This window comes from Struthio camelus, chromosome W, assembly GCF_040807025.1.
Source record: "Struthio camelus isolate bStrCam1 chromosome W, bStrCam1.hap1, whole genome shotgun sequence".
Classification (NCBI taxonomy): domain Eukaryota; kingdom Metazoa; phylum Chordata; class Aves; order Struthioniformes; family Struthionidae; genus Struthio; species Struthio camelus.
In genome coordinates this window covers 52,842,882-52,856,424 of record NC_090981.1, presented here as the reverse complement: position 1 = coordinate 52,856,424, position 13,543 = coordinate 52,842,882, and the positions used below count along the sequence as shown (strand labels likewise).

Here is a 13,543-nt window from a genome sequence, read left to right as displayed (position 1 = left end):
GGCGGACCCCACCCCGGAAGGGCCGCTGGACGGTGAAAGTAAACGCACGCTTGAACACATACGCATTTTATTACAAAACAGTAAAGTAAAAATAGTCGGGGGAAGTTCTTGCTCTATTCATTACTGGAAATTAAAAAACCAAAACCCCATGCTGTCAGCTTCTGAACGACAACCCATCCTCGCGTTAAGGCTGCCCCAGGCGCTCGAGGGGATCCGACCCGGTGGCTCACGCGGTCCTCTACCGTTAAATAACGGAAAGCCAAACGCACAGGAGGAGCAGCTGCCCCACCGCCTCAGCCCTGCCGCGCGCCTAGCGGCTGTGAGCCGTTAGGGCGCTACTGCTTCTTCCCCCGTGCGGGCTCTGCAACTGCGAATCACACCCCTCGCTAGCCTGAACAGGTCTCAGCTGTGAAGGCTTCATTCCTCTAACGACATAACATCTGTGGGACGGCTCCGATGAAGACAAATAATACAGGTCCTTCAGGTGCTGCGAAGCTTCACTTCCCAGAGGAAGCAAGCAGAGATTCAATATCTTGAATTACTTTAGAAGTTTTTTCCAATGCCTCCAGGATGCGCTCTTTGCTGATTTCTTCAGGCTCGCTCACGTTTTCTGCTTTTCTGCCCGGAGTACCAGGTGGATTGTTTTTTGCAGCAAATGTTCTTTTCAGAACATTGCTATTCTCCAATAGAACTAGCATCATTTTGTTAAGAAAAAAAAAATCAAGCTTTTCCTCATAAGAATGAGAAAAATTATTCTACATATTTGTAACCATTATTCTGCATTAGGAAGTCTCACATTCATAGCACAGTCATTACATAAAACTAAAAACTAAAAGTGCAAATTACTTACAATGTCCATAATGTATTTCTAGGAAAGGTCTTTAAATAAAACTCTAATATATCCAAAAGTGTACTTTAAAAAATAAATCATGTTAAGATAATAATAAATCAGACATGTTGCACAGTTTAAACAGCATTAAATTTTCATACTAATAAAAGTAAGCAATGGTTTTAAGCATATGAAGCACTGCATACTTTTTTGCAGCTGGTTAACAGTGAAGCAAAACTGAGGTAGCTGATAAGCACAAAAGTAGTTTATTGCAAGGACACGTCAAAAGGCAACCTAATCATCCCTTTCTCTGGAACAGATTAGTGGATGAGTGTCAGTAAAACTCACGGAACACCCTTAATAGTGGTTCCCATCCTTGGTATCTCCCTACCGAGAACTAACTCCTGACAGCTGGTAAAATGCTGTAACACCATAGTTCACCCTCCTTGTTAGCCCAAGATTTAATTTTTTTTCTGAAGCTACAAGTAGCATCACAAAATCTTCAGCAACAACCTACTATTCAGATGTAACGCGTTAGAAATACGGGGGGTTATATATTCCGCCATTGTTTTTTAGCTAGTGGTCTTGCACAGAAGGGGAATAAGATACATGAGAAAACAAAAATGGATAAATGAGAAAAAATTTCCCTTTTAAAGACACTATTGTTAAGAAGTGGGTAAGACAGAAAAAGAAGTTGTGATGAGGATAGAGTCTTTGATGATCTAAAATTGCAGCTTTGAATATGCAGATGAACAAAAAGTACAAATCTTCACAGCTTTCAAAAGGATACAGTTAAATCTCTGTATTTTTTCAAGCTCAGCATCAGCAGACCTGTAAAAAGATCATTATTAATCATAGTATCTACAAGGGTTCTCAAATGTATTTTGGTACTCCAAAAATTAATTTTTTATAGTTTTGCAGAACTACAGATAATCAGTTGAGCACAATCAAGAGGGAGGAAAAAAAAGCTTTATTTTTATCCTTCTTTCAACTGCGAGTCAATGGCTGCATTTGTAAACCATACATGTTTCCAAAAAATCAGGGCTCTGATCTAAGAATAGCCTCTTTGCTGTATATATGCATATCTATATATAATGTTTTTTGTTTCATCAACTGCTGAGTTACCAATAATTTGAATAACAAGCGCAAGTGTAATCAATATCAACTAATGTTTTTAATACAGTAGACCTTTGGTCAGTATCCTGGATTAAAAAGGACAAATGTATTAGGGACAAATGATCCAGATGTCATTTAAAAGCTCAATGTACTATTTTGGACTGTTTGGTGTTCTGTTAAAGTATGCCTTTCTTAGTCCAGTTTCTCCTGTTCACCTTGCAAAATACTAGTTCTGTAACACGAATCTTACTTTGGCAAAGTCACCATAATTCTGATTCTGAAGTACAGTAAAACAAGCTTCACCTAGGAATCAACTTATCTAACATTTTAAATATTGACAGAAAAACAGAAAACCAGGCAAAATAGTGGATTTAAGGGTTTTCCTTTCAGATCCTTAAGATATGCAGTCTGCAAAATACAGAATTTATAGTCTTGTTCAGTTTTATTTTCAATATTATTCATAATCAATTATATAGGATAAAGATGAGTACCAATTTTCTTCATTGACAGTGTGCACAGTATATTCAGGAGTCTCTTCCCTGTCATTCAAACTTCTGCACCATTCTACTACTGTTCTGATGTACCTATGTAAACATGAAAATTCACAGGAAATAAGGGGTTATTTAGATAAGAATTACACTCTGTTAATTCAAACAAAAAGTTGAAGGAATGAACCAAAACACCTGAATTTGAAAGAAAAAGCTACAATTCAAAATCTAGTTTTATCTAGGTTTCTTTGCCATTTTTTGATTCTCACTTTTTTTTCCCTAGAATCTCCTTCATATTTAATTCTATGTAGTCATAGACAATTCTAACAAAGCAGTGCGATTTGTAATTAATAGTATACAACTGTTATTTTTTTCTGTGAATGTCTGCTTGCTAAATTTCAGCAGAATAAGCTGCATTTAAAATCCACCCTAATGAGGCTGTAATTAGAGCAAACAGATTAGAAGAACAGTCTGCAGACAGAGGTCAATATCTGTAATGAAGCAAAAATTGGATAAAGCTTGCTCTTATTTGCTCTATTACTTGCTCTATTTAGGGCAAAGTTTTTTTTTTTTTTTTTTTTTGCTTATCCACTGATTTAAGTGCCAAGTTGCAGCTCTAGTCTGAGATTCTGTTTTTTAAAGACATTACTTCTCTGTAACAGTTATTCTGGAATGACAGCCTGCTGTGGTCCTGAGTCATACAGGTCTTGAATCCTTGCCAGATATGAGATGAGGCTTTTGTCACTGTGTTTTTCTGTTTTTTTTTTTCCCCGATACACTTACATTTATTTCAGTAAATGTCATTTCATCATACAAAAGGACTTGCACAGAATTCTTCAATAATTAATTTAAAACTGTTTAAATTACTTATACCTTTCATAGATTCCAGGATGACTCATTTGGATTAGCTGCTGTACCCCATCAGGAGCAGTTAATTTACACCAGCCTACATTTTCATTTACCTTAGAAGAAAAAAATTTAAAAGTATTAATGTTCTCCTACAGTCTGGAAAAAAAAAAAGGATGCAAATAAGTATTACCTACTCATTTAAAAATTAAATATCTGTGAACATTCCAGTTTAAACATTTAAAGATTGTATTTTGCTACGGATAGAATTTGGCAGTCTGCTGTCACAAATGGAGAAAAGAAAACCTGGCATGGTCCCCAACACCGATTTTGTGCTACTTAAGAGTAACTTACTCATAAAAGCGTGAAGAGAAGTTTCAAAACTTGAAAAACTTTCAATTCTTTCTACTTTTATCATTAGTGAATGTACGGATTTGAGCTGATTCACATTATACTGCTACTGTATCTTTTGACAAATTGAATATCACATTTAGATTGTTTATAATAGAGACATCCTGAGACACTTCAATACCTTTGTGTGTCTTGTCACCTTAGGGTAAGACGGCAGATACACGAGCCAAAAGTGCTGTTTTGCAAAAGTCAGTATAACCTTTCTACTTCTATATTAAGTAGATTTAAAAAAAAATGTATGTGGAATCCCCTATCTACAAGGTTACATTTCTATGCAGTGAAATTTTTCACTACCCATTTCCTCAGAAAGGGTCTCTATTACAAAATGATGCTTTCTGTCAGAGTGGGAAAATATTTAAGATATGTTATTAGTTTCTTAGTGGATGGTCAAGAAAAAAGTCCCAAATCAAATAGCTACAAACTACAGCCCATATAGCTTTAGCTATTATTATTTCTAATCCAGGAACCTTGCTAAAAACAAGTTTTTTGCGGACAAGTTAACATGATTGCACTGTACAGAGCAGGTGAGGCTTCAGGTCAGTCTTCATTCATCTTTTATATGTAACAAGATATTGCCTAGCTTACAAAAGTATGTGAGAATCCATCCTATCATTTGACTTTCATGTTTTAGGAGGACAAGAGGGAGTTCAGAGAGGAGAATGACTTCTCAGACAATTGTACCTTCCTCATTCCTTTATAGATAATTAGAAATTACATAAAATCAAACACTCCCTTCTTTGACCAATATGAGCGACTTGTTCAACAAATAGTCTCATTTATCTCTTTAGGCATGAGTTGTGCACTGAAAGATCTTTCCTCCTCAGTTTTCGGTTAGAACATTGGGAATACATTAATGACATCTCAGGACAGTTCCGATTTTCCCTTAGACCATTAAACCAGCTTAAGAGCAAACCAGAGCAGAAAACTGATATGATTCATGAAATTCCCAAAAGAGTTCACTTTGTGTTTTACAGGCATCAAAACTTTTTTTTTTTTTTTTTGCATTTCTCATTAATTTCCTATTAACACTTTCATCTGAAGAGTTTTAAGAATGTCCTTTCTCTAACCCAAGAGTTACCTGGATCCTTCTACAGCCAGGTTTGAAATCCCAGACCATATACAAGGTCATCCCATCCCAAAAAGTAGCATGCACTTTATTATCTGAGCATACAACAAGTCTTCCTATTCCGGGAATAACTTCTTCAGCCAGTAAACATGGCAACATCTCACGTCCATCTGTCTCAGGTATCTAGAACCAAACAAATAAATTAAAAAACTGAGGAAAGGTCAATTATGCCATTTGAGCTATTTATCTCTCCCCCAAATTTTCAGGTCACTTGTTTTATCAGACTACCACTAGCTTTCCTGATCATACAATTGATTTCTGCTTCACAAATGTATCTTAACATGGCATAGTTTTGTTTCCCAAATATATAACTCCTGGTCTTTGTTTACAGAATACACACACCATTCTTCCCCCTAGACTAGGCTCCATTTCCCATAACTGATATAATCATTTTTTAAACACAGAAGTATTTATAAAGCTTCAGCTACATACCATTTTCCAGCAGCAGATACTAGAGTTATGAGTTAATGAAAGTTTAGTCTTGTAGCAGTACTGAAGCATTCTGAGGAAAAAAAAAAAAACATACACAAACTAAGCATTTCCTAATTACTTATTATGTCTTTTACACAGTTGTGACCTTTGTTCTACAAGTTTACAGATGTCCCCTGTGCTAATATAAGTTCCTTTAACATTTACACTTAATGTAATAGGCATTATGTGTAATTTTAATTACTCTCATTTCAAAATCAGAGGAATTAATATAACAACAATAAAGTAGAGGAATAAGTTACTCGGTTGCCTCAGTAATGATGGAGGATATAGAGTATGGACTTCCTGGTACATCAGGAGGTAGACTGTTTACTGAATACATCTTTTCTTCTCTCTGCAGTAAAGAGCAGAAAGGAGTTGAGTGATTATAGCTACCACAGAATGAAATCAATATTTAAAAGCTTCCAAGACATGAAATTGCGTTGACTTCTAACTCCCAGACAGTAACTATAATCACATTTACGTTTATCCCAGAAAACAGATGAATAGCTAGTTGAAAAGTAAAAAAGTCAGATGCCTCCTTTAAGCCTCCTTCTGTAGCAATATATATATTCATAGTTTCCATGCGCTCAATATGGACCAAGAAGTTCTTGCATCACACAGTAGACCGTGGTTCATTACTGAGTGACTAAGTTTGACTATAAGTTAAAGAGTAGGTTTGAAGGCTATAACACTGACTCTCATGATTCTTTAAAAATACAAATACACAAATCTAGTGAAGGACTGAAGAAAAAAGTTTTTCGATTTGAAAGTATAGTTAATAAATAGTGAAAAAAGCGTGGGATAAATTTACGAAACATAAATGGAGTAAAAGCTGTGCCAGAGAAACTCGTCACTTAAAAACAAAGAAGTATCTTTGCTATTATGCCTCTGAAATACATTTTTTAACAGAGCAAATTTGCTATTCAACTCAGGGATTTTTTCTGAATTGCTCTAGCTACCTAACTACTAGCTACCTTCCATATTAGCAAGCACCACTACTACTAAATATTGAACATTGTGCTATGGGACAAGAGAGATTAAAGGACTATTGCACCTCCTTCCTGGCTTTCAAAGATGTTCTGACCCTCACAGGAAAGAGAAGGATTCACGATCATTCAGACTGTCTTTAAAAACACCTCTTTGGGAGGGTACCCTTCAGTGCAGTGCTGTATTTCTCCCCTTATTTTCCAAGAAGTCGTCCCTTTGCTCTGCTGCTCAGATTTGGGTAATGCTCTTTATGTACACTTTTTTCAAACTGATCACACTCAGCTAGCCTACAACATGTGAGGGGGTAGAGTAGTAAAATAGTGCCTTTATAAACATGCATCCTGACAGCACAGTTACTCCTTCACTTGCCCAAACACACCAAAGTGTCTCACTACTGGTTTTGTCTCTCTCCACTTTTCTCTAGCATGTGAACTGCAAAGTGGAAACAGAAGCTGTCTTACCATCATCTTTTTGTTTTATCTTTGCAGTTACAGGCAAAACATTGTATTAAAGCACTGCATAAGCCCTTGAGAAGATCTCCACTCCAGGAAACTTACGATAAACAAGACAAGACAGACATACAGAGAGGTGAAACCACTTCTCCAGCACTAAACAGCTGGTCTGTGGCAAAGCTGGGACCAGAACCAGCATGTCCTACATTGTGTCCCCATATAGCACCCTGCTGAGAAAAAGAAAACACTTCCAACTACATAAAAAAGATTACAGTTTACTCCATGTAAATATATTTAAAAAGTAAACTCCTCTTCTAAATTAGTGAGAAATGGATATTCCAGAATCTTACAATGCCTAGGCTTTTGAAATAAATCTTATAACACAGCTTTTTCTTATTGTGTCCATACATTCTGAAGCAGAAGGAATAATTTAAAAATTGATTGCTTTAGTCACTACAGTAATTACCCGATGGAAAATTGTAGGGACTTCACTATATACTAAACACCCAAGTGTCTTAAAACTATGAAAGCTGCGAACAAAGGAATTTGGAAAATATTTTTAATAGTTTTATGTCTACCTTTTTTGTTCCTTTCTGAATTGCATAATGCATGAAGTATTTTCCCAAAAACGCTCCTTCTGACTTTAAAAATGTGCCATCACCAGGATAAATTTCAGCAATGTTTGTACTACCATGGATAAACCTATGAGAAATAACATGATTTTTAACAAAATGCTGTGCCACTAGACAAGCAACATACCTTAGTACAGTTGAAGAACATGCTAAGCACAAATACATTTTCACCAAAACACTCACAAGGAAAGCTTTCTACCGTTTCCTAAGCAGCAGGGCTTACCAATTTCTTTTAAGACAGAAAGTCAGCATTACTTTTGTAATGTAATGAGGGGCTTTTATTTTGCATATGTGTTTGTTTTTTTCTTTTAAAGAAAGTGAGGAGAGCGTTTTAGTATGCTGTGTTGAGGCGAACATCTCACAAGAGTTATTCAATCTTCAGACAGCAAAATACAGTGATGCTGAAGAGACGAAATCTACTCTTTTTAGTGGAGCAGCTCTACCTTCTGTACACAGAAGACAGAATTGTCGGACTAAACTGCTTCCTGAACAACCTGAAGCGTTCACTCCCATTACAGCTGTACATTTTTCACTAAGACTACCAGACTCTGCAATCATGCAGTATCTTGGGGCTCAAAACTTGTTTAAGGATCAGTTTCTGAAACTGTGTGGTCAGATGCCTTGAATTCACTAGTGGGGCTTTAAGATCCCAAAGAAATGAATTCTAGTTCCAAACTGCTGCTACACATTTTGTTCAGATGACCTCAGAATTCGGGAATTACACTGAGAAAAATGAAAAACATTGGGCAGAAAGACTAAAGCTTTAAAGACTGAATTGCTTTCATCAAAGACATTGTACCTACTTCTCGTATTACAGATGCTGCTAGCAAATGTAGCATTTTTGAAGTTTGTATCACAATTTGAAAGACATATTTTTAAAAAAGTTTTATTTAAAAAAAACATAGGGATACTCTGATTGCCAATAAAATCCACAGTGAAGTTTAGCTGCCTGTAACAGGGTATTACAGAGATCACCAAGACAAACGTTTCTAAAACTGAAGTCTTCAACACCAAGAGAAGTGATATAATTTGCAAAGAAACCAAGCATCATAATTGCCAGTGAAGTCTATGGGAGCTACAGCTGCCCAGTAACATCTAAGAAGTCAGACCACTTTTTTTAAAATCCTTAAATATGATTTCAGACTCTTTGCTTTAGGCACACCCACTTTCAGATGAAATCCCACACAAATGAAATCGTGCAAAGATGAAAAGCATGATCTCCTTTATACCTATAAAGAACACCTTGGCACCATACAATTTGAATTTGCTGAGGGTATGAATGCTTTTCACTGTCTTCATTCTTTTGTAGAAAGAAGTCACAGAAACTCCACCTGTATAAAATACAATAAAAGTTTCACTAAATCTGCAGGGTTTTTTTTTTTTTGTTAGTCACCATTTCTGTAACCTACACAGAAATACGTTTCTATACTGAGAACAGATGTTTGCATATCTATTCAAAGGAAAAGAGACCACATACGTTCAATGACCTCTGGTTCCTTAATTATCTGAGTCAGGTACCACATTTATTTTCTCAAATATAAAACCAGTTATTCAAAGGTTTTTGAATTCTTTTCAGCCGTGCTAACAGAGAATACATGTCACTGTCCCAACTCTTCTCAAAATCAAAAAAAAAACAAAAAAGAAACAAAAACCCAACCCTGTTGTGTTCTTTCTCAGCATTATCTTTTTCACTTATTTATATAAAATATTCACATATTTATATAAAATAAATATGTAATATTTAATGTTATAAAATTTATAATTATAAAATTATAAAATATTATAAAATTATTAATATATTAAATTTTATTTTTCTCTAGACTAATCATTAGTTAATTTCATTACATTAGGATAAATACTGTTAGCCTCACAAATTTCACTTCACCAGAAGCTCCTCATAAAGAAGAATGGGACAGTACATTTTTTATTTCTGATAGATAAAACTCCGTTATTTTGCTAGGGGCTGAAGTTCAGATCTGCAGAACTGTAAAACAGCTGTTAACAACAAGGCAGCAAATAGTTTATATTACCTGTGTAAATGTGGTGCACTGCAGCTGAGTGGCAAAGCTGTAGGCAAACAAGAAACTGTTTCATATGTTTCAGAGTCTTTTAAAACATTAGATCCTGTAGGTGTATGGTTATTTTCCTCACAAGTTTCCATTTCATTGTTAACAGTGAGTAAGTTATAGCACGTTAATGCCAATGACAAAGGGTATTTCCATTCTTCTGGGTATGAGGAAACAGACCAACGCTGTGTAACCCATGTGTACTCAGAAGAACAATTTGTGAGGAACAAAGGGACTCCATCTCTGTCTTTTTGGTCCTTTGGTATGGTTGGTTCTCCATGCTTACTTTCAGCACAACCACATTCATTCTTCTTTGTCTCCGTCTTCATTTGTTCTGATGATGTTTCTGGAACAGCATTTTTACTTGATTGCCCACACTGATTTTTGGCTTGATAATTACTATTCTTTCGAGAGGAAGGTAGAGATGTGGCAGATGATTGACTAACTTTGCCTAAGAACTCCACTGTAAATTCTTGCTGCAATTCTGAGAGGTAAAGGTGAGCATAACCGTCTATTGATGAGATCTTCACAATGCCGTTATTTATACATGCTGTCAGATCAGCAGTAGTGGGGTCAGGCCATCTAACTTCTAAGATATCACAAAGAAGAACCTAATACAAGAGAAAGGATTGGAATATGTTGTAAGATAAAAATGACATGCTTGCTGGAAGTTACAGTGGAGGGTTTACATTTAAATGAATTGAGTGTTTCTGCAAGGTGATGTGTGACAAGATATTTTATCCTGTAATTAATTGCCTGCACGAACTCAAGAGGAAGTAAAATAACCTTCATATCCCGCTTCTTCCTGTTCTAACAGGATTCTATCCAACATCAAGGTTGCAGTTTAATATCAACTCACAAACCAGTCAGCTATAAAAACGGCCAACTGACCAGGAACAACTGCCCACATACAGCAGATACTTCTGTTTCCAAGTGCTTCTTAAGAAACACTGAAGAGAAAGCCTAAATTATCTTGATCAAATCAGTTAATGGTAAAGTTCACAGAAATTCTACATTAAAATTGTCGACATTAAAGTGTGATCCATTCTGAATCTTCCCTTGATTTATACAACTAAAATAATCCTATAAAGCGGCACATATCATGCATTCACGTCTTCTTACCAAAACTGAAATGTATCAAAAGCCTTTTGAAACTGTGTGACTAAACTGACTGAATCCCCTGACAACGGTAGCAGCACTGAAGATGAAGTTATACAGCTATTACTGGGATGTCTATGAAACATGCTTCTGAAGAAATTAAAATATAATAAAGATTTTAGACTGTTACATTACTACATTTATAAAGCCTCACAAGAGTAGCCTCCTCTTACCCACACAATGACACCCAAGTGCAGATTCAAGGCCACCTGACGCTAACTGTGCCTTTTGCTAACTGTGCAAGGCCCTGACTGGCCTCTTAGGCTTGTTATCAACTTGTTATGAGCACTTCCTGTGTAAACTGGAGCTTGCTATCAGGTATCTCTTGTTAGAACGGACAACTGAAGTGTGGGAAATAGCAAAGGCCTTGAAAATATGGGCACTGGTTGAAAACAGAGGCCACAGAGCAATAAACTGGTGGTAATTCCTGGTCGTTGAAAAAGGTCCTGGAAGCAGGAAACGGGGCGCTGGGGACTTCCAGCCCGGCCCAGGCCCACGCTCCCTGAACAGGCTCATGCACGTTTTTGGCAGGGGAACTCCATGCGTTTCCGAACTGGACAGCCTCTCACGAAAGTCCTCTTTCATTGAGTCTTCTCTGGAAAACTTTTAAAAACCATGATGTATAAAATAGCTCATATTATCAAATGTAAAAGACCCTAGGTTTTACTGTTGCTAAGAAGAGCAAACAAACCCTGCAGCGTCCACCTGTAAGAGACATGCGCAAATACAGGACCAAGTTTAATTTGAAACTGTAGCTTAAACCGCCTCTACGGTACTTAACTGGACAAATGCATTACCCGAGCCGCACGCTGCAGACCTGCCAGAGCTGTATTCGGGCAGGTGCACGCCAAACGGTGCAAGCCCCCTCGCCAGACTCCTAGGGAGGTTTTTGGTTTTTTTTTTAAATGAAAGCATTTCATGCGTAAAACTTACCTTTTTTCTTTCTGGGGGTATAATACGCGACGGTAAGTACGGGCGAGAAGAAAACTTGTTCCGGAAATGCAGAGCTCGCAGGAGCTGTTCCTGCTTGGGGGAAAAAAGAGGCGGGGGAGGGGAAGGAAAGAAAAGGCAGTACCATGAATTTGTCTGTTCAGTGAAAACGTCTGAGCAGATTCAGCCTCCTCTCTTCCGGCAACAGAGATCAACGGTCGCCTCGGTGTCACCAGGAGGACGGGCACGGACGCGCGCCGCCGCGCAGCCATGGCGCAGGCGCAGACCGCCTCCCGCCGCCCGCCGCCCGCCGCCCCTGCCCGCCGCCCACCCGGCGGCCGCTGGCCGCGAACGGCACCCGCTGGCGCCGCCTCCCGGCCGGCGCCTCTTCCTGCAGGTACTCGGAGCCGCAGGCGGAGAGCCGCAGGCGGGAGCCGGCCGCGTAGTGCACCTCCACGGAGCCGTCGCCGTAGAGCACCATCAGCCTTTCCGCCTCCATGGCCCGGCCGCTTGGCGGGGCGGCAGGGGCGGCAGGGGCGGGCGGGGGGAGGCGCCGGCGGGGCCGTCGGTCGGCGCTGCCGCGGCTCCGTTGCCCTCGTCTTCCTGCTGGCCGGGAACACGAGCGGGCTGACGTTGCACAGAGGCGGCGCGTGCAAACACGCGGGTATTTTTATCCGAACTTGGTGGGTTTTGTCCAGCGCTGGTCACGGTCTGGTGGGAGGCGGGGCGCCCGCTCGGGGCGCGCTGCTTGGCGCTCCGGTCTTCGCGCCCAAGCAGCGGAGAGGCAGCTGGTTCCGTGCGGAAGTGCTGACTGCCCCAAGCTGGGGGGATACGAGCCGACTTGGGAGAAAATCGGGCGGAAAAAAAAACGCTACTGAAAATGGATTGTTCTTTAAAAGTTTGCGAACAGAGCGTGATGTAGCGGCCTTGTGATAATCGGGAGACAACTGTCGGGCTAAAACCGTGGGAGGAAAGTTAGCAGGGAGGCCCAGACTATACAAAAGTACCGTTTACCTGTAACCGTGCTTATTTAAGAGGCATTTCAGCACGTGCCTTTGCAGGCAGCGCAGCCGCGTGGGGAACGCGTGCAGCGGAGGGTGCCCCCAGCCCTGCCGCCCCCCGGCGGCGCTATCACACCTCCTCCCTCTGCCGCCGTCTCTGCCAAACGATGCAGAGGCTTACGGGCGGCAGACTGCAGAGGTGCAACACAACCCAAAGACGACAGGCGACAGAAAAATAATTCTCTTGCACTTCTTTACATATGCATTCATACACTAGAAAAAGCCATCAAATAGCTGTGTACTTCAGAGCAGGGTCTCAGAGGCCCCAGCTGAGCACATGGTGAAGGATTAATTTTTCTAAAGGCCAATTTAAAAATTAACCCCAGTAGCCTTTCTGGAAAATATACCTGCTCTTCCCCCCCCACCCCCCATTTATGCCATAATCAAAGTTGTTTTCAATTGTCAGTTTACTGTTAAGTGACAGTTTATTGTCAATTCCTGTGTAAAGCACTAACCAAATGTAATTCAGGATCTTTTTATATACAGGTCACACTGGAGGCCCCTGTAGTTTCATCTCGCCATGAAAAATCATGTATCTATGGAAGCAGGGGTTTATTAGATCAGCATGGAATTGTGGAAGAAGTGAATTCCGTACACATTTCTGTTCTCTAATCTGCTGATAAAGCAGTTGTAGAGGACAGATCAAAAATCTAGAAGAGTGGCTGCAGACACAACTATGAATCAAACGAGTCACATTCAATTTCTAATTCCCTTTGTAATGGTTATTATACAGCATTGTAATTGTCTGAAGCAAGCTTCAAAGCATATTTTTTGGATGATGAAGCCTGTTTATAGCACTTTCATTGAATGAAAACCTAGCAATGTAAAGACATTTGGTCTTACACAAGCATAAGTTTAAAAATTTATAGGACTGGAGCAGGGTTGAGAATGTGCAGCTTTTTGTCCTGGGTGAGCATTAACTTATTTGTATTTTTCTTGTAAAAATAGAAATAATGGTTCTTTTCTGCTT

General features: G+C 39.1%; 1 protein-coding gene across 2 annotated transcripts; it reads right to left on the bottom strand.

Moving 5' to 3' along the window:
• Window positions 1–50: 50 nt before the first annotated feature.
• On the bottom strand, window positions 51–12,026 carry LOC104140578 (uncharacterized protein C5orf34). 2 transcript variants are annotated; one of them, XM_068925671.1, is made up of 12 exons: window positions 11,844–12,026; window positions 11,516–11,605; window positions 9,389–10,035; window positions 8,588–8,689; window positions 7,305–7,428; window positions 5,548–5,639; window positions 5,249–5,318; window positions 4,769–4,939; window positions 3,307–3,395; window positions 2,437–2,529; window positions 1,620–1,660; window positions 51–691 (listed from the first exon to the last, which is right to left on the bottom strand). In XM_068925671.1, the coding sequence occupies exons 1-12, from the start codon at window positions 12,009–12,011 to the stop codon at window positions 498–500; spliced, it is 1,881 nt and encodes a 626-aa protein (XP_068781772.1). In that variant the 5' UTR covers window positions 12,012–12,026; the 3' UTR covers window positions 51–497. The 2 variants fall into 2 exon arrangements, with proteins under 2 accessions (XP_068781772.1, XP_068781773.1); XM_068925672.1 differs by lacking the exon at window positions 11,516–11,605 and having other exon boundaries at window positions 11,658–11,845.
• Window positions 12,027–13,543: the final 1,517 nt, after the last annotated feature.